Source organism: Patagioenas fasciata, chromosome Z (genome assembly GCF_037038585.1).
Source record: "Patagioenas fasciata isolate bPatFas1 chromosome Z, bPatFas1.hap1, whole genome shotgun sequence".
NCBI classification, from domain to species: domain Eukaryota; kingdom Metazoa; phylum Chordata; class Aves; order Columbiformes; family Columbidae; genus Patagioenas; species Patagioenas fasciata.
In genome coordinates this window covers 64,439,596-64,461,653 of record NC_092560.1, presented here as the reverse complement: position 1 = coordinate 64,461,653, position 22,058 = coordinate 64,439,596, and the positions used below count along the sequence as shown (strand labels likewise).

Here is a 22,058-nt window from a genome sequence, read left to right as displayed (position 1 = left end):
CTCAGAAAGCCAATCAGATCTTGAGCTGCATCAAAAGCAGCGTGGCCATCAGGTCAAGGGAGGTGATTCTGCTCCTCTGCTCCGCTCTGATGAGACCCCACCTGGAGTCCTGTGTCCAGCTCTGGAGCCCTCAGCACAGGAAAGACATGGACCTGTTGGAGAGGGGCCAGAGGAGGGACAGAAATTAGCAGAGGGCTGGAACAGCTCTGCTGTGAGGACAGGCTGAGAGAGTTGGGGTTGTTCAGCCTGGAGAAGGCTCCAGGGAGACCTTATTGTGGCATTTCAGTGTTTAAAAGGGGCTTATAAGAAAGAGGGCCTGTTGTGACAGGATACGAAGTAATGATTTTAAACTGATCGAAGGGAGATTCAGCCTAGATATAAAGAAGAAACTTTTTACTGTGATGGCCCAGGTTGCCCAGAGAGGTGGTCGATGCCCCATCCCTGGAGACATTCCAGGCCAGGCTGGACGGGGCTCTGAGCAACCTGATCTAGTTAAAGATGTTCCTGCTCATTGCAATCACATATAAAGGTCCCTTCCAAGCCACACTTTTCTATGATTCTGTGATTCCATGACCTCTTGAGAGATTTTCAGAGCTCTAATTCCCATGCTTTCAAAGAGCAGCCATTGGTTGCTCCATCACTCCACTGCAACATCAGAAAAGGTCAGTGGATTCCCACCTCAATTTCTGTGTTAGCAACTGAAATCCCACTGCCATTAATTTATACAGTCAGCTCCTTTAATTATTGTATCCCAAGGAAAACTGCACAGAGGACTTACACCAGGGACTAGTTAGCTTTTGTATATGAAATCTTGACCAAGTTTCCACTGAAAATTCTGTTTGCAGTCATTCCACTCATTTCTGAGAGGCAAAGAGCAGGCCCCAAGAAAACTCAGTTCAACTCTCTGAAGTCAGCAAGAGCCAGGTAAAAATACTTCACAAACATTCAGAAAAATCAAACACTTCTCCTACAATTTTTTCATTAGCACTGAATTAGGCCCCTCTGTAATGACATTTCAAGACCTAAAGAACTTGAGCCTCGTTTCATCCAAAGATTTTCACAAATAAACTTTCGGGCAATTAAATGAGATATAATTTTTTAAAAAGGAAACATTAAGTCTAAGAAAACTGATGTGGATGGATTTCTTAGGACATATAAAAGGCTGAATTCAGGATAGCATTTCTAAGTACATCTAAAATAAATTAAATAAGTGCTAACATAAAGTTGCTAAAGAACAAACTGAATAAAGAGTTTAATTTTCTTGACTTCCAGTCCCTGATACAGCCATAAGATTTTGATCAAGCTTTTATAATACACATAATAAACTAAAAAGTGCCCTCTTACAGGTGATCTGGAAATTGCTTGAGCGTGAATGCATGCGGGCATGGCTGTCATTCAGTGTATTCACCTAAGAACAGAACTGATGATTATTTTACGTCTTCTGATTTATTAATATAATTATTTCTATACAAATAGAGTATTTTTTCTCCTTCATAGTAACAATTCAGTGTTTTAAAACAGGCAGATCAATATATTACAAATACCACTACTGTTAGAATACATAATGTACTAAATCACAGGAGGTAGTTAGATCCCCATCAACAATTACTTCAGAAAACAAAGACAATTTTTAAAAATTAGTAGAACACCTCATTAATGAAAATATACTTTTAGAATAACTAATACCCAGCTGCTTTAAGGAATACCTGTTTTTTAAGCATGATAAAAAAATTAAGACAGAAAGAAGTTCTCTTTCAGTTTTCAACATAACTTTGCAACAAGCACATAATAAAACTTTCAAGCTGTAAAGACGTAAGACAAACTGCAATCAAGCAACGTTTTAAATTAATTTTTCAACGATAAAACAAATTTAACCACATCTTTTACCTTATGATTACACTTGAAAATTCCTTCAACTAACTACAATTTAAAAATCTATCCACATCAGTGAAATTAATGTGAAGCTTTTTTACACTGTTATAATTGGCATTTTTGAATGGCATTCAATTGAATAAGCATTATTCTTTCTGCAACAACTTACTGCAAAATACAGGCACCTTAAAAACAGATACATAATGCAACCTGGGCATTTGGAACATCAAAAGTGTTTACCATTATCTACTCATGCTATGTATTTCCCTTCTTTTATGAAAGAGTCTACAATTTGAAGCTGTGCCTGAGGTGTGTGCAAATTATAATGTTTCAGCATCTAACTCAATTTTCACATTATATTTCTTTTACATTTAAAAAACCATTAGTGTGCCAAGATTTTCAAACATTACAAGTGTAAAAATCTTAAGCAGATATCATATAATCAATAATGTATTCTTGCTATTGCACATAGACTCACTCATATGACAGTGAAACTCAGGTCCACAATCAATTTCAACCATTTAAACATGCTACAATCATTTATCTGCATATACAGTTAGAAAAGAAAAAAATGCAGCCTTTCTTCACCGATACACCTTCCTCCAAAATTTATGCCACCAAATTCTAGGAAGAACAGCCTGCCATGATTTTTGAGAAGTCATGGCAGACAGGTGAAGTCCCTGGAGACTAGAAAAAGGGCAACATTGCACCTGTTTTGAAAAAGAGTAGAAAGGAGGACCCTGGAAACTATTAACACGTCAACCTCACCTCTGTGCCTGGGAAGATCATGGAACACATCCCCCTAAAAGCTATACTAAGGCGCGCAGAGGACAGGGAGGTGATTCGAGACAGTCAGAACAGCTTCACCAATGGCAAGTCATGCCTGACTCACCTAGTGGCCACAGTGATTACATCAGATGACAAAAGAAGGGCTACTGACGTTGTCTACCTGGACTTCTGTAAAGCCTTTGACACTGTCCCCCACAAAAACTTTCTCTCTAATTTGGAGAGATATGGATTTGATGGGTAGACTGTTTGGTGTATGAGGAATTGGCTGGATGGTGGCATCCAGGGAGTAGTGATCAAGGGCTCAATACCTGGATGGACACCGGTGACAAGCAGTGTCCCTCAGGGTTCTGTACTGGGACCAGTACTGTTTAGTATCTTCATCAATGACACAGACACTGGGATCAAGTGCACCTTCAGCAAAATTTGATGACACCAAGCTGAGTGGTGCAGTTGACATGCCTGAAGGCCCAGAGGGACCCGGGCAAACTCAAGGGCCTGTTGCAAAATGACAAGGGCTAACGGTTTTAAACTAAAGGAAATTGAGGTTAGACACAAGGAAGACAATTTTTACAATGAGGGTGGTAAAATACTGGAAAAGGTTGCCCAGAGAGGTGGTAGATGCCCCATCCCCTGGAGACATTCCAGGCCAAGCTAGATGGGGCTCTGAGCAACCTGATCTAGTTGAAGATGTCCCTGTTCATTGCAGGAGGCTTGGACTAGATGACCTTAGAATAGTTTTTGTTGGAAGGGACCTTCAATGATTCTACAATTCAATCTTTCTGCTTATATGGGGTCTGATTCAAAGACCACTAAAGCCAAAATAAGCCTTTATGCCTAGCCCAAAATCTACTGAAATTAATTAAGTTCAAATAGAAAAATTATATAAAGTATTTACTACATTAATTGATATAACTGCACTTTGGGTGCATCAAGATGCCCTCACAACCTCTCTTAAAATATAAAAAAATTTCTTCTAAAAAGCGTCTTCCTAAAACTTGCAGTGCTACAGTTCAAGGTATATTTATTAAGTTTACCCTCTATTAACTCAATTAACAGTCTTCTCTTTTTGGTAATGACACAAAAGCCCACACTGATGCACAACAATATCTACAATAGAAGAAGCATATTCTTGTCATAAGCAGTATAGTTATCATACAAGTGCATTTCCAAAATAGTCGTTCCTTCATATTCTTTTTCCAAACAAAAGTGTTCTTTTCTAGTTCAGCAATATACCATTAATACAATATTTTCTAAGCAATAAGTAGGAATAGATTTCCAAAGAATTTTCTTTAGCTTTGAGGAGTTTAGACATCATCAAAAATTTTGCTTCGAGACATTGACAGGTATCTTCCACCAGGCTGGTACCTGCAGAATCAATTTTAAATATGAAAAAGTATCACAGGAAGTAAAAAAAAAAAACAAACAAACCAAGACCCATGAAGTCATACAGCTTTCATTGTACTCTCACTCCTTCACTCTCAATGAATTACAGGATCTGAAGTTCTGAATTACTGTTTCCATGAAAATTTCGTAAGTAGTTATTAAATTAAATCTCATGTGACCAAGAAAAACAGTGATATGAATACCGGGAGCCTTAAAGAACTTTTTTCCCTGATACAAAGGAAAGAAGTTGAATGTTTTCGTTGAACAGAATTTTCCTCATTTAAAAAACCCCAAAATATCCAATAGCAAAAATAGTTTGAGTGACACAGGCAGGCACGCACAGGCACACATAGGCATGCAGTGCTCTTACTGTCCTAGAATGTTTGTAATTATTGCAGGAGCTCTAGTTGTAAAAATCAATGTTACATGAGCTCTTTTTAAGCGAATTGAGACTTTATACGCAATTATTCCTGATTTATTACCTCTATGAAATGAAAAGTAGGTTGCTAGAGGAAAGCTCAACTAAACTCTGTGGCTCCAGATTTTCTTTTTAAATAAAAAGTTCAGAATGTTCCACTCTGCATAGTTCATTATAGGTCCCAGAAGACTTCAGGTACTGTACTTGAAAAGTATTTGCTCCAAAAGAATTACATACGCATATTGCTATTTTTGCAGACTACTACCCCTTTCACATTCTATAGAAGAAGACATGGCTAGGCTAGTTCCTCTTTAAATTCTTGTGCTTAAAAAGAACAAACTTTTGAAATGTGGTGACATTAGAAGAGTTAAGTTGTTAACACAAACTAAGATTGCTGAATCAATCTGTAAAATCTGGCAGTGGCATTTAACAGCATTCTTTGCATGTTTTTGAAGTGACATTTATTAATATTTGTTGACATTATAGATATAAGTCATTTATGATTCTTTAATTTGATTAGGTATGCTGGTTTTAGCTGAAAAATAATATTAACTATGACTTTTTGTAAGGGAATTTAGAATTCTTATTAAATGGTTCTACATTGTAAATGCCTAGATAAAAAAGACCCATAAAATTCATTGCTTATTACAAATAGGAGCAGAGCTTAGTAGCTATACTCTATTTCACAATTAAGGAAATTTGGTGTTGCAGTCAAACCCATAGAATCACAGAATTCTCCATTACAGATGTACTAGGCTGTGTACTCTAGGACTTCTTCAATAAGATCAGATTTTCATTTACTCCAGTCGTTCCAAGACTGGATGCCCAGGTGTATTCCTGCAACTTTTGGTCTTGTAATACTCAGTTTTATTTCTTGCAGCCCTTTATGATGGTCTTTGTACAGGGAAATCAAGTGAGCTTTCTGAAGTCTTACAGGAAACTATAGAAAACCTTTTATTGTACATATACATATCATTCTTCAGTTCTTTCACTTCTGTTTTTATATGCAGTATTTTTCATACTATGCCAATACACAAAATTATATTAAACCTTCAGGTTTCAATTGGCTCTAAAACAAATCCCATACCATGGGAGAAAAGAAAGAAAGGAAAAGAGCTAGGTGAGACAGCAAATTTTGTTTATGGAGTTACTTTTATGAAACCATCTGATATAGCTGTCATAGTTCAGAAGACAGAAGACATTAGTATCTTTTAATTGTAAGTAACAAAGATTCCTCACCTTCCCGCATCCGATTCAAGAGGATCATCACTAATCGATTCCGCATTAAAGTCCAAAGGTTCTGCATCCTGGAGGAGTTCTATTCTATCTCTTTCAGTCCTGCCATTTGATCGGGTATATTTTGATAGTGCTGAATAGGTAAAAGGAAGGAAAGACTCATTTGCTCTATGAACACCTTGGAGTATGTGGAGACATAAAATATAAAAGACCATAATAACGATCTGCCAGTATCTCATTCAAAGTGTAAGCGTGATGATCTGGAGTAGATTCAATATTAAAGCAAATCTGGCTACATACTCAAATTTGTACTATTTCATTTTTGTATCTCCAAAGCAATTTAACTATAACTTTGCTTTTGCCCCTTAAATAGTATGATATCTGCTTTGCAAAGAATTAAAGAAAAAAGAAAAAAAAGAGAAGTTGTACGCAAACTTTACCATTAAATTGATAAATTATCCACTCACTTTCCCAAACTCCCACTTTAACTAATCTAGTTGGAGGGTTTTGGTTTTGTTTTCAAAGAGTTAATCTCATGAAGTAATGAAATATAGGTATTTTGCAGTTCACTCTGCCTCGTTCACTAGGCTAGTACCTACAGATTGTTTTGGTGCTGGAATGATACATATTTATATGGTTAATATTAAAATATAATTTCATATAATTCTGTTAGTCTGGCACTGAAAATTTGGGTTTCCAACTTTGTAAAGAGGAGGGGAAAACCTACCAGGGTTGTCTCAAAAGTCTGTTCAAAGCTGCCCTCCTCCTCCCCCTTTTTCCTTCTTTTTTCCAGTTTCACTTACTTGTGTTAGATTACAGAAGCACATAGAATACATAAAAAACATTAACACTGTGATAAAATTTTTCAAGGTTTAGAGTATCCATAAAGGAGTGTTTTGCTAATAGACATTATTAAATGAACACATATATGCTCATGTGATAGATTATTTGCTTTATATTTGTTGGTCATTTATCTGATTATTCCATTATTCCAGTCTGAGAGAGTTCACTTGCAACTATAAGAGGTAAATTTTAAGATTTAAAACTCCCAACTTCAAGACACAGGACAGATCCTAAATAAATTCTCTTTGTTGATAACTGCTACTCTAATTGCAATCATTGTATCCCATAAGAAGATCAAGTAATTGACACCAGCCAGAATCTCCAGCCTCAGCTAGCTGAAGTGTTGAAGATGGAAAGAAACACAGAACCCTTTTCAGGTGTCTTTAATGGGCAAGATGGTACTGTGCCACAGAAGGGAATAATCATCATCATCTAAGGGAATAATCATCAGAGACAAAAAGGAATCTATTTGAAGCTACTCACACAACCAGTGTTGTGCACACAAGATACTAAGAAAACAAAGCAAACTCAGCCCAAAATGCACAAAGCTTACATCTATTGGTATTGGCCTCTGAGAAGCTGGATTCTTTTTGGTCTGTGTGGACAACTCTGTTTCTAGTGGAATCATCTCTATTTCCATACCGCTCCTTCCATTCCTGAAAAAAATGACAAAAATGAAAACACAAGCTGTTATGAAGAAATAACACAACGAAAGCATACATAGGATCAAGAAATATTCCAGACCCACTATTTAGAGCTAATTGGTCAATTGCATCAGACTATGAAAGTAATATTTTGAAAATGGTCCTCTCGACACGGAAACAATTTTTGTTTTGTTTTCAACTCAAGATATGTTCCTTCACTAGAGCAGTTACCATAATGGTTCTTAAGAAAGACTTGCAGAACTACATATTAAATCTGCACACGAAGTTCATTTAACTGCTCTAAGGTATGGTGAGAATGTTGCTTTTTGGATTTCTGCTTCCATCTAGTGGTAGAATGGTAAAACAACCAGATGCAGATAGCACAAAAAAAAAAAAATTGGACAAGCCATGTTTTCTAAGCTTGTTGTTTTGTTGTGTTTCCATTCCACCACATTTTAGTACATACACATTTTAGTATGAAGTACAATGAAATATTGAAGAAGAAAATGTCTCATGCTTTTATTAGGTCACAACTTCATGTCTCAATAGAAACTTCTCCAATTGTTGCAATTACTTCAATATGTTTCAGATGCATATCTAGATCTCAGATCATGGACTGGTAGGAACTGGTATACTCAAAATTACTGTGTTAATCTATACCACATGTTACAGTTCTAAGCTGCAGCAGGATCAAGCATTTAATCATGATCCAGAAGAAGATAACACTCTCTGAAGCCCCACAAGTTTCAAGAATGAATGTACTACAGTATTTAACAAACTCAAAAATCAGGTAACATCTGAAATTGAGTTTGCTGTTGAATTAAAATTGTTGCTTAATGTCAGATCAGTTTATTGTATACTAAATGCATCATGCATTTGCTACTACTTGGTTTCACAATAAGTTCAAGTTCTAAAATCATGAGATGGGAGCAGAGGATCAGAAGAAAGGTCTATGCAGTACAACTATGTAGTACGGGCTTGCATAAAGAATTGAAGTATCCCTGACCTTGAAAAGAAGAGAGTTTTCAGTCCCAGTATTATCTTCCTTTCTGCAGATAATATTTTTCCCTTATTTTAGTCTGTTCATTCTTTGTATGCATCCTTTCAGTTTACCTCTTTGATTGTGACTTTCTATACTAAATTCCAAATGTTGTAACTTGATGAAAACCAAAGCTTATAGCTAACTAAAGCTGCTTAAAATGAGGCTGCCTGAATTATTTTCTTATCCAGATTGACTGCCTTTACAAATCCTGCAATTCAATATGCACTGCAAGTATAATTTGAATCAAACATTCTGTTTGTAACTCAGAGTTAACAGTATTAATTCTGTCTTAAACGTAATTCGTTCATCTGAAAAAAAAAGAAAAAAATCTGTACCAATTACTTTTCCAATGAGCACACAAAGCAACAGGTAAGTTTGGGAGAAGCATACAGTCCTCATTTCAGTGAATATGATGACACTGCAATTGTAGTTATTTCAAGCAGAGCAGTATCAACAGAAAAAACTGATAATAAGACCCTGCTTAATGCTTATTGCACCTTTTGACATAGACTGTTCTCACAGAACACTGAGTAACAAAAGTGTCCAAGTAGCATGACCACAATCATCCTCTTACCCTTTAAAATTAAAGAGTAAATTGGTTTTTCCCCTCAGCCAAGACTGTTCTGCAAAATTAAACTGATTCCATCAATTACTGGAGATTTTTTTTTTTTGTGAAATACAACATACTGAATTAGATAGCAATGGCAAACCCTATCAGATAGTGTAGTAGATTAAAACAATATCTCATACCCTTCTTCTGTTTTCACCTTCTTCCTGCCTTTGTCGTTTTCTTTTCTCTATAAATTAAAAAAAAAAAAAGTAGTTTGAGTTATATACAAGAAAAATCATTACCATTTTTCTAAACAAACAATGAAAATCCAAAACTAACTGGCAAAGACTCTTATTGAAATAGATGGCTTATACAATTAAATTAAAGCAAAAGACAGAGCTGCTTGTCTATCACTATGAAGTTTTCCATTACAATGAATTCATCATGATGATATCTCACGTCAAGGCATAATATCTGGATACCAGTTGGAAAAGCAAAAAAACTTTTACAAATAGCTTGAAAAAGTATAACGTTAAGAAGAAACTTGAGCATTATTGCACCAAAATCTTGCTGAAGTTCTGTAAAGGCTAACACATAGCTCAAATAGTTCATGTCTACATCTGCTATTAAGATGGAAGTGGAACATCACAGTAACAAAGAAAGAGAAACCTCTTGTTCAAGGGAATACGAGACACTCCTCTTTCTCCAAAAAAAGAAATACTGATACTTCAAGTAAATTTACATCTTGTTTTTCATAATCTATGAAAGAATGATAAAAGTATTCTATAATATAACACTGTATCCAGGGATTTTAATATCTAAACATTTACTCAAGAACCACAACAGCTTTTAATAACTTTCAAGAAACACTTTCAATAAAAATTAAGGAAAAAAAAAGGCAAGAAGCTCTCCAAAACAGAACATAATTACAGCTTTACAAAACAGCATGCTTTGTGTGGTAAAACACAGCCATTAGTTGAAACAGCAAAAAATCCTAAAGAAAATGACAGAATTCAGACAGCTCTATCAACACATTCACAGAAAAATAATATTAAAAAAAAAGAGTTTGTTGATGGTAAAGATAATTTAAGTGCTAACTATCCTTTATGCCAGATTACACAAGTACCTGCTCAGGTATTATTATATCAGCAATGACTTCAGAGGAGTACCAGTTACTTGAAGTGTAAAACCTTCAGAAATATCTAAAATTCAGATACTGCACAAGTAAACCTGGTATTTTGTTTCAGATTCCAATGAAGTCAATAATTGTTTATATAGCAAACACAGAGCTGTAAGTCTACTGCATTTTGTGCAGCAGACTGCCTCAGCAGCTTGAAATACTGACAAGCTACATGTTTGGGGGGTTTTTTGTGCAACATTTCATACAAATTCAATGCAACAACATACTATATTTTGTAGGAAAACTAGGACAGAGGACCTAAGTTACCTCTTCTGATTAGCTCTTTTCCTTCATCAATCAAATCAGAGGTCATTTCGCTATCCCCCATGAACTGCTGGAATCCCAAAAGATTCAAACAACGAGTTCCTAAACTGGTAAAAGCAAGAGAACCAATTTCCTTTGTTAATTTACAATTAATAGTTTATATTATACTGCAAAATGTAAGACAAATAATTCAGAAATGTATGAAAAATTAAAGCAAAAAAGCAATATAGAAGACAAGACAGATTATTCTACCAGTTGAGAAATCAGAAAATTCAGAACGGTGACAGGTTCCTAAATCCAACTGAAAAGTGCTGGAATGATGCCATTCTAAGAGTGAAATAAAACTGTTTGTAGTCTGAGAGCAGTGCAAATGATTTAAGGTAAGACAATTGCTTGATATCTCATTGACTCTTCTTTTTCAGAAGATGATTACTATAAAAATTCTGCCTATTACAACTTCCATGTTTTTTTAACAGTAGTAACACAGGAAAGCCACCTGGATCTCAGGTTTCACTCAAGAGAAATGCGTGGCACACTCTTACACTGTAGGGATGCTGGCTGCCACTTTGGATACCCATTATGCAGTGATCAGGTAACAAGCTTGCTCCATCTTTTTTAAGCCAGTGCTGGAACTAGGTATCACGAAACCAATTCCCCCTTTTCAACTTCACACCAGAACAGAACTGCTGTTTCTGGTACAGATTTCCTCTCTGCAAACTGGAGCATCAATATCATGTTCAAATTTGGCTTCACTGTATATTTGTGCTGTAAAGTTTGTTGGATTAACCAAAGGAGACAGCCTTCCTTGGTAGATTTTAATTAAACGTTAAGTTTTGCACTTATCTGAATTATCAGAGGGCATTAAAGTTCATGCAAAGCAACTTCTCTTTTAGTTTATTTTCTTTCTTTTCACCATGGCATTCCAGACTCAGGATTAACACAGACAAAAAGTCACACAAATTACTTTCTTGTCATTAGGTTTCCTGTTTACTTTTCGTTTTAGTGGGTTTTTTTATGTGTGGGGTTGTTTGTTTGTTTTGGTTTTGTGGTTTTGTTAGTTAGTTTGTTTTGTTTTTGTTTTTTTTTCCTCCACCTCTGCTTTTGTCACCTAACCTAAAAGTAAGCAGTGAAAACCTAGGACTGACTCCTTGTCATCTTACTATCTGTGGATGCAACCAGGGTATTAATGGACATTCAAGGCATTTAACTACAATATATGACTCACAACACATATATTGTTTCTGACTGAATGGTAATGCAAAACTGATTAAGTGAAATAAATGTAGCCGAGCAAGCTCAGACAGAAAGTATCTCATCTTTTACAGTGGTCAAAAAAGACATCTGGAAATATGAGGATAAAACAAGCATATGTTATACGAACAGTGTTTTCAGCAATCCTTCCAGCCTCCAACAAACTGTGGCTTCGGGAGACAAGATCAAATGATCTAAACCAGTATGCTTCCAAACGGAATTCTGTTAATGGATCAGAGATTTGCTATATGTCTGTTGAAAAGTTCACTACATAAAGCGTCTGCTAATGCTTTTTTAGCTTATTAGAAAAACCTTGCTGATAACATAGCTTCCTCATGGTAATTTTAATGGCAAAAGCCGAATCCAACTGCTTGTGGGCTCCAAAGTTTGAGCAGATCAGACCTCAAAATCTATGACTGAAGTTTAACGGGGAAAAAAGCCCACAAACTCAGTTATGAGTTCATACAATCAATATTCTTAAAATATGTAATTTCATTATTGTTTATAAATTTCATTATTGTTTTAGTTTTGTATTTTTATTAATGTCACAACTGAACTGCTGCAAGATGAGAAGAGAATCTCTTCCTGATTGCTGAAACTAATATTATTAATGTAAAGAAACATGGAGGCTCTGTCTTGCAAATCTCTTACCTAAAGTATGTGGCAATACAAAGAATGACAACAAGCATTGGGTAATATATATAGAAACCATCTGCAATAAAAGACAGCACCCTCATGGATCCCATTATCTGAAAAAAAACCAAAACAAAATGTAAGAACAATCTCTAATCAGATGTACTCTAAATATATCCATAAAGATTGTGCCACCTCACTGCAGTCCACAACAACAAATACACAATCTTTTACAGTTACTGAAACATAGTAAGTATTATCATCACAGACCTGATGCAGACAGTTGACCCAAAATGCCCAGATACAAAGGCTGCCTCTAACAGTTTACCCACTTTGAGGTTTCTAAAATGCTAGATCTTCTTGTCTCACCTAATCCAGAACCAGTGCAAATCTGGTGACTCTTTTAATCTGCTGTGAAAGGAGTCCCTGGACAACACTAAGAATCTACTCGCTGACAGCAAAGGTGTGAGATTTAACACGGTTTCCTAGAGAAACTTGTTCAGTAAAACCAAACTCACTAGTTTTAAATGGCGAGTTAGGTTTGCTCCCAACCTGTAAAAATGCCTCATACGCTAAAGCACATGGAAGCTAAAGCTATTACAATATGAAGCACAATCTGAACTCTTCAGCATAGTACTCTACTTTCTTAGGATAAAGAGACCTATCAATGACACCTGTGTAGCTAGTAATCATTGCCAAATGCCTGGTCTATAAGTATTTCTACCCCATTTAATAGTACTGGAAAGATTTGAATATCTGAATCTTACTATAGGAAGTATTTAAAAATATATTGCCTATTCTCCAAACCATAGATAAGCCTCAAAACCACATTTTCTGTACTTACAGATGTATAAGCAGTTGGCTGAGTTTTTCTGTGAGAGATTGTTGCATCCATATGGGTCAAGCCCAAAAAGTTCAAGCATAATGGTGGAGTAAGACGGCAAAATAACCTGCACAAATGCAAGTGGCAACAACAATTTAAAGAATTTCTTGCATTAAAAATATTTAAAAATCATAACTGGATATATCACAGAATAATCATGTACAGGTCATTAGGATTTATACCCATATGTCTATAAATGGAAGAATATAAATGAAGGTTTCATGGACATTTTCAATTGACTATTTGACAGAAACTCTGCAAAGTATATGCCACATACTCACATGCCACTGAAAAGGAGACTGTATGCATCTGTCTGATGATGTGAAGCTAAGTAATAATAGTTAAATACACGGATCCTGAAGACAGTAGAGTAAACACAAATACTTAGGAAAAAGATGGTAAGAAAACAGGCCATCTAGGGGGAAAAAAAAAGTTATTTGAATGCAGAACTCTACTAAAGGTTTTAATCTATTCAAGACATAGTTTGTACACATAACAGGTAGACTGCAGTCTGATTTTTCATTTTGAAATAAGACAACACCACCAGCTCTGAGAAAAGTTTCCAGTTGTTTTTATAAGTTGAGAATCATACTTTTGACATTCTGCACTTCATATATGCTAACACAACTGACCCTAGGAGTGTTTACTTTTTTTGTTATGTAAATGAAATTGTTGTAATTGTCTTAGTAATTACTGACTAGTTTGACATGTCTTCTCACAAAAAGTGATAGAAATAGTGTTTTCAATTCAACCTATTTTCTTAATATATCAGAAATTTTAAGCTCAGTTCCTTTACTGATAAGTTTGTGCACGTATACGCTAGCCACACCTGTGACTGGATTTCTTGTCAGCAGCAAATTCCCACTCAGTAAAGAGAGGTCATGTACATGGTTGATTAGACACAAAGTCTAAAACACTAAGCTCCAAGCTAATGTTTCACAAATTACACATACTCAGCTCAACTGAGTATCCGCATATTGGAAAGTTGTAAGAAGTGGCAAAAGGTAGACACAGAAACGAAGTTTGGTATTATGCAAACAGACAGATTATTCAGAGATATATTTTTAAATCAATCTGGTCTACTATTATTGTAGGAAAAATCTATCTGAATATATTTTTATTGAGCAATTATCTCGAACTTACCTCTATGTATATATAATTATATGTCTTTTCTGCCAGCTGAATGAAAACTGCAAACAGTGATAAAACTGGATTTGTGCTGAAAAATGTGCACTCTGACCACACAACAATTACAGAAAATGTGGCCAAAACAACTGCAAGCACCCTGTAAAACCATGGTCGTAGAAGACATTCCCAGTACCACTCTGGAAAAACAAACACACACACATCCGGAATGGATTAATGTAGATTACACAACCAGAAACAGAACTCCCTCACAAAAAGTGTTATGAATTTCTTGCACACACACCCTTAAAATCAAGGCTGGGTCACACATTTAATTTCAGGGCTATTCCAATAATTATACTGTCCTACCCTGGAAATAATTCATTACTGGTGCACAACAAGTTGGAAGTTAAAATATAATTAGGAGAAGACACTTTCTAGAAAGATGCACAAGCAGCTGCATCTCCTCATGTTTGGTACATGACAGATGAAGAGTCCCTTCCTCTTTGATTTACTGGAAGAGTGGTGCCACTTCAAGAATATCCCACAAATGCAGAAGGTAGCCATGATTCAACAATTTAATGCTATTTTTCTTCCTTCTTCTAAGGCTTGAAAGTTTGCTATTATAACATGTAACTGCTATTAAATTTGTAAAAAAACTTAAGCTTATGGTCAAATGCCTAAATCAAAACCCGATGCCTATTCTACTACATAAATGCATTAAAATACATATTTGGTTCCCTCTATTGTAACTGAATATTTTACATAAACCAATTGGGTCTTCTTACAAAACAGCACCACTTGTTCCTTCACATATTCAAAATGTGCATGACAGCACTTACCAACAGTTGGTGTGTAGAAATACTGAATAATTTTATTCTCTGGTTCCTGGGAATGAAAGGTATGAACAAACTGTCGAGTTGCACTGGTTTCATTTTTTGCCACATCTTCTAGATAAAATGCTTGTTCTAAAAGAATTTGCCACTGGACCTGTGTACGGCGATGTCTCTGTACTGAATAGATTACCTATAATAAATTCCAAGATAACATGGTTACAACATACTTGTTTCAAAAAATGAGACAAAAACTTGCAAAATCCCTTCAAAATGTCTACATTACAGAGTTACAAAGATGAATCCTACATACCCACAAACACAAGCAGTTAATTCTCGAAATATATAAATCATAAGAGGACTATATATATGACTGCTGAGTTGCACAGTTCTTTCATCACAATCTATCTGCAGCAATTACTTTTTCCAATATGTCGGTCTTTTTTTTTTTTTGCATCTTAGTAAATACCAAACTTCTAATACTATTTCTTTAGAATGCACTGTCTATCAATCAATACAAGGTTTACTCACAGGTAAAACACTGTCAAGATACAACACAAGAACACTTTTATGACATCACTTGGGATATTAAAGTTCTGTGTTTTCTTTCACTAAGAAAAGTTTATGTTAAGTAGCAATCCCAAACCTCAATATATTCAGCAATTCAGGTAAAGTGCATTTAAAAATGTTTGTTTGACTAGCATTTATTCTAATTACACTACCGTAAGGGAGGCATCCTCTCATTCATTAATATACCTGCTTGTGAAGTTTGACCAAACTTTTTTCACTTGGGTAATTGTTCTGTCTTTCATCAAAATCTTCATAATCGTCCATGTTCCTACCCATTCTTTCCTGGTACTCAGTAGGACACTGGAAGGAAAAGGGAAAATTAACTTGAAGACAAAGGAGCAGCACATGTTCTTCTTAATTATTTGTAAATCTTTGGGGCATTTCATGCAGCTGAAAAGCTCACTCTAAGCATAGGTTTTTCTCTTTCTAAAATGCTACGTATGTTAAAGTACAGCAGACTACTAGATACAACATAAGAAAGCATTCCACAAAGAATTTGAACCCAATGTCTGGTCAGAAACTCAGAAGATGCCAATTAGATTTTATGTTAAGAGGAAAAGAAAGCAACATACAAGTATTCAGTAGATACAGAAGTACCCCCTCCCAATTATGGCTGAAGATGAGTAATTTGTTACCTTTTTCAGTATTGTATCAACACATTTTCTCAAAGGGTGGTTATACTTGATACTCTCACTTACTTTACGGACTTCCTGTTGAGGAAAAAAAAAAATATAAGAGCTGCTTCACTATGTTAAAAAGATTAAAAAATTTAACAGGGTCAGATAAGAATTGCAGCCCTCCCAATGGAAGAGATAACCATCAGAGCTTAAAAACAACAGAACTTCCTAAAAGCCCCAGCTTTACTATACAACTAATAATAGATAGTTGCAGTATTATTTATAGGGAACATTATACTTTTTTAAAAAAACAAACAACCCCACACATGTTAGTGTGCAAACATTACTCTGTGAAGATCTGGAGGATTGGTTTCTATGTATGAATGCTGAAATGAAAAATACTTCCTTGTTTTAGTTGTAGGTAGAGAAGGAGCTTCCATTTTACCTCATTTAGTTTCACTTTTATTGCTTTGAGCAGCTTGATGAGTATCTTTTTACACTACTTCATTTTATATCTTCCTCGCATTTATCTGCACACAGATCACTTCTGACACCATTTGGCATTTAAATACTAAAAAGATGTTATCTAACAGCTAGATAAGTTGTGTCAGAACTGACTCTAGCAGTTTATCAGGCTTAGTGAGAACTAGGTTTTATTTTTCATCCTACTGGCAATCCAGAGATCCTTTTTTGATGCTTTTTTGTTATTGTTACAAAGGGCACTTAGAAAAAATTATGTCAGTTCTAGACTCTGGAGGACAGAAATAATTGTAAAAGCTTAGAAATCTTGTGAAACAGGATGATTACGCAGACAGAAGAATTGTGTTTGTGTGGTGTGACACAGAAGGCTAACTGGACATAGACAGTCCTTCAACATGTAAAAGGGTGTTCTAATAGAGGAATGTCAGTAATTCTAGATGCCCTCTGAATCTCTTGAAAAAATGATCACAAGAGATCTGTTTAGTCTATGGCAAAGAACTTTTCATTACGTAGTGGGATTATGAAAAACAAACAAGCAAACAAAATTCCACAAGAATGTCTTAAGGGTACCAATCCTAACATATTCAGGCCTGTCAAGTAGAGCCCTGTACTGGAAAAAACAATGGGGATGCATCCTCAAGTATTACATTTTCTTGTGTCTTCAGAATCTCTGATAAGGGAAGAAAACAAAAGCTTGAACTGAAGTGGGTGAGAGACAAATGTTGTGACTTATTTGACACAGCAGCCAGTCATAATATTTACAATCAAGTTCTCAGAGTCAACACAGGTATTCTTACGAATTTTTCAATATTTTCACACATTTCAGTGTTCCTGTGAAGGCTGAAAATAAAATATTGGCCAGAATTTCTGAAGTATAGTGCAATTGTTTCTAGACTGAAAGGGAAAAAAAAAAAAAAAAAGTGGATAAATAAGCGTGAAGGACCAGTACTGTTCAATATCTTCATCAATGTCATAGATACTGGGATCGAGCGCTCCTTCAGCAAGTTTGCAAATGACACCAAGACTGACACACAAGTTTGTGGATTGACACTCCTGAGGGACAGGATGTCATCCAGAGGCACCTGGAAAAGCTTGAGAAGTGGGCCCATGGGAACCTCATGAGGTTCAACAAGGCCAAGTGCAGCGTCCTGCACCTGGGTCAGGACAACCCCTGGTAACAACACAGGTTAGGGGATGAAGGGATTGAGAGCAGCCCTGCCGAGAAGGATTTGGGGGTGCTGGTGGATGAAAGACTGGACACGAGTCAGCAGCGTGCGCTTGCAGCCCAGAAAGCCAATCATATCTTGAGCTGAATCAAAAGAAGTGTGGCCAGCAGGTCGAGGGAAGTGATTCTGCCCCTCTGCTCCACTCTGGTGAGACCCCACCTGGAGTCCTGTGTCCAGCTCTGGAGCCCTCAGCACAGGAAAGACATGGACCTGTTGGAGAGGGGCCAGAGGAGCCACAGAAATGATCAGAGCTGGGACAACTCTGCTGTGAGGACAGGCTGAGAGAGTTGGGGTTGTTCAGCCTGGAGAAGAGAAGGCTCTAGGGAGACCTTATTGCGGTCGTTCAGTGTCTAGAAGGGGCTTGTAAGAAAGACTGGACAGACTTTTTAGCAGGGCCTTTTAAGGACAAGGGGTGATGGTTTTAAAACTAGAGAAGGGGAAATCCAGGGCACAGGACACAAGTAAGAAATTTTTTACAATGAGGGTAGTTAAATACTGGAACAGGTTGCCCAGAGAGGTGGTAGATGCCTCAACCCTGGAGACATTCAAGGCCAGGCTGGACAGGGCTCTGAGCAACGTGATCTAGTTGAAGATGTTCCTAATCATGGCAGGGAGGTTGGACTAGATGACCTTTGAAAGTCCCTTCCAACCCAAACTATTCTATGATGGTTCTATTCTATGGTTTTATGAAGTGCTAAACCTTGAAACAAGGTTTTATCATACATTAACAATATAATGTATTTATGTTGTGTATGATATAATCTCAGAATTTGTCAGTCACCCTACCTGACTTAAAGGACAATCTAGCACAAGACAACCGTCTAGTACAAGACCCTCTTTTCAGGGAAGTTTACTGCCTTCCTGGGACTTAAATTAGGGATGTCACAAGACTAAACAGCTTACTACAACAGGCTGGAGAGTTGGGCAGGGATAAATTTCATTAAATGTCGAAAAGATTTCAGAGTCCTGGGAAGAATGCTAGAAAATCAGGAGTGTAGGTTGGTGTTTTCCTCAATCCTCCCAGTAACGTAGGGAGACTTTGGAAGGAACAGGCGAATGCCGGATCTCAATACCTGGCTCCAGAACTGGTGCCTCCACCAAAACTTTGTGTTTTTAAACGACAGAAGAGTGTTCAAGGCACAAGGTATGTTTTGTAGAATAGAACAGATTAGAATAGTTCAGTTAGAAGTGATCTACAATGATCATCTAGTCCAACTGCCTCACCACTTCAGGGCTGACTAAAAACATGAGATTTATATTAAGGGCACTGTCCAAATGCCCCTTTTACATTGACAGGCTTGGAGATATCACGTTGCCATGGCTACCAAGTTGCCAAGTTCTTCACACCAGGGACAACTTCTCTTGATTTTTAGACATTGAGTGTCATCAAGTGGCACACTATGATGATTCTCCTAATTTACTGCTACTTCACAGTAAGTTCACAACATTTATGTTTTCTTGCCACAAGTGCCCAACATGAGGAAATTCAGAGATGATTAACAGCAGCCTTCACTTCATCGTGCAAGCTAGTTACTTACCTCCATAATATCCTCTAAATTCTCCTCTGCATCTGCTTTTTCAGTCATTAGTTTGGCAGCTTTGAAATAGGTCTTCATGAGTAGATAACCCCTCTTGGCCCCATTCCAGTGAGAACGGGGAATTTCCACCAAACCATAACCCAAAAGCAACACAAGAAGAAAGAGACCCCATGTGTTTGCAGCAGCTATCCCAATAGTCTGAAGTTGGTTCCTAAGGAAAAAAAACACAAGAGCAAAAACAAAAAAAAAACCCAAATAAACAGCATCCTCATACCACACCTGCAAGAAAGCAACCTTGAAGTCTTGCACTTGGGTCACAACAACCTCATGCAATGCTACAGGCCTGGGGAAGAGTGGCTGGAATTCTGCCTGTTGGAAAAGGATCTGGGGGTGTTGATCGACAGCAGCTGAACATGAGCCAGGAGTGTGCCCAGGTAGCCAAAAAGGCCAACAGCATCCTGGCTTGTATCAGCAATAGTGTGGTCAGCAGGAATGGGGAAGTGATTGTCCCCCTGTACTCAGCACTGGTGAGGCCCCACCTTGAATCCTGTGTTCAGTTTTGGGCCCCTCACTACAAGAAAGATATTGAGGTGTTGGAGAGAGTTCAGAGAAGGGCAACAAAGTTGGTGAGGGGTCTGGAGCACAAGTCTGATGAGGAGCAGCTGAGGGAACTGGGGCTGTTTAGCCTGGAGAAAAGGAGGCTGAGGGGACACCTTACACTGTCTACAACTACCTGAAAGGAGGTTGTAGCATGGAGTGTGTTGGTCTCCCAAGTACTGAGCAACAGGACAAGAGGAAATGGTCTCAAGTTGCATCAGAGGAGGTTTAGATTGGATATTAGGAAAAACTTCTTCACAGAAAGGGTATTTAAGCAGTGGCACAGGCTGTCCAGGGAAGTGGTGGAGTCAATATCCATGCAAGTGTTTAAAAGATGCATAGATGTGGCACTTAGGGAGATGGTTTAGTGGTGGACTTGGCAGTGTTAGGTTAACAACTGGACTCAATCTTAAAGGTCTTCTGCAACCTAAATGATCCTATGATTCTAAGTATCTAGGCAACAATATGGCTTTCATGTTTACAGGAACAGACTTTGTATCATCTGCCACAATCTCATGTTTCTGTCCTTTCTGAAGGCGAGACAAAACTGTTCTCAAAGTAGCATGTTCCTTTAGGAAACAGCATGAATTTAGCAAACTTATTGAAAATCAGGTCAAAGTACCATACTGCCAGTCACTGTAAGAAAAAGCCTCAGAACACAGGATTTGTATTCAGAAGTGAAAATTGAAAGAAACTAGGCACTACATTAGCATGTTTACTGCTGTATATAGTATGAAAGACTGTTCTGAATGTTCTGAATACCAATTCTTTTAACTCACCTTATGGCCTTTAAATAGCATCTACAGGAGACAGAAGCACTGAACAGGAAATACTGACACAGATTTTGGGAAAGATGTTACTTTGAAAACACTGAGAAAGTTTCTACTAACTTTGCAAATGCTTTTTGGGGATAAAAAACCCAATGCATTGCAAATATAAGAGGATTCCTCTCCCCTACTTACCAAAAATCAGAAAACCAGGAGAAAAATTTCTATAAATATTAAAAACATACCTTTCCATAAAAAAGTTAACAAAAATTTCCAACTGTCTAGAAAAAAATCATTAACTAAAATTGTTTCCGTCTTTTGTTTGTTTGTTTGTTTGTTTTAAAAAAGACCCATTTCATCTACAAAAGAGATCACCTGGGACAATTTCTTAAGAACTCATACAAGTGCTTACATTATTCTTACCATTGTAAATTGAAGTTTGGGTTTACAGCCACATATATTAAAAATGCTCCAAAAATCAGTAAGTAAGTGCCATAATAAATTGCGTTCTCAATCAATGCAGTTTTAATCTTTCCAGTAATGGAGAACCCTCCTGATCTGGCATATGATTGCATGAAAGGTAGCAGAATCCTAGGAGCAAAGCAAACAAAACCAAATCACATCAGCCAAACAAAACAAAAAAAATAGTTTAGCAGTGGCAGGATACTGAGACAGGGGTGTTCAAGCCAAAGACTCCCAAGCTTCCAATAAAATCAGCTAGTTACATGGTTTTATTCTTCATCTACTAGTCTGATGGCAAACATTAAACAAGCTGACTTTAATAAGAAAAATCTTTGTTAATGAAGAACTTGCTACCAACCCTGATATTCTTGACTGAGCTACAAAAATCATTATTTGATGCTAGGTTGATAAGAAACCACACATCAATCTAGCCCAAAAGCATAGACAATGTGTTTGTTGTAGCTGTATCTCTAACTTTATATAGGATTCCACACAAAACCAAATAATTTAAAGAGTTCTCAAAAATTACCCAATTTTTTTTGTGGAATTATTTTGGTGATCTGTTGCCTAAAATCACTTTTCAGACAATCTATCCATAAACACCTCTATGTGTAAATTGCTCAGTTTCAACTACAAAAGTTAAACAAGAGTACATGGTTGCCACCTGAAAAGGTGTAAAAAAAAAAAAAAAGTATGCTCAATAAAGCACAGTAAATATTGGAGAAATTTCACTAACAAATAATATATAATTAGGTAGTTGTGTGGAATAGTCATATATATCCTTAAAGAGTATGCTATGACTGTTCAGATGCTACACTTAAAAAATATATCTATATTATAGCCTTTGCTACATAC

General features: G+C 36.6%; 1 protein-coding gene across 1 annotated transcript in view; it reads right to left on the bottom strand.

The window, feature by feature from the left end:
• Nucleotides 1-719: 719 nt before the first annotated feature.
• The window catches only part of LMBRD2 (LMBR1 domain containing 2), a 30,549-nt gene continuing 9,210 nt past the window's right edge, over nt 720-22,058 (bottom strand). Inside the window, exons 5-18 of the mRNA XM_065860499.2 lie at nt 21,165-21,332; nt 19,378-19,588; nt 16,152-16,226; nt 15,703-15,816; nt 14,956-15,139; nt 14,132-14,313; nt 13,270-13,403; nt 12,950-13,055; nt 12,124-12,221; nt 10,225-10,328; nt 8,978-9,024; nt 7,095-7,197; nt 5,702-5,831; nt 720-4,026 (exon numbers count right to left, since the gene is read on the bottom strand). Coding sequence (XP_065716571.1) covers nt 3,966-4,026; nt 5,702-5,831; nt 7,095-7,197; nt 8,978-9,024; nt 10,225-10,328; nt 12,124-12,221; nt 12,950-13,055; nt 13,270-13,403; nt 14,132-14,313; nt 14,956-15,139; nt 15,703-15,816; nt 16,152-16,226; nt 19,378-19,588; nt 21,165-21,332 — 1,717 coding nt within the window. The 3' untranslated portion in view covers nt 720-3,965. The remainder of the gene's footprint in view (nt 4,027-5,701; nt 5,832-7,094; nt 7,198-8,977; nt 9,025-10,224; nt 10,329-12,123; nt 12,222-12,949; nt 13,056-13,269; nt 13,404-14,131; nt 14,314-14,955; nt 15,140-15,702; nt 15,817-16,151; nt 16,227-19,377; nt 19,589-21,164; nt 21,333-22,058) is intronic.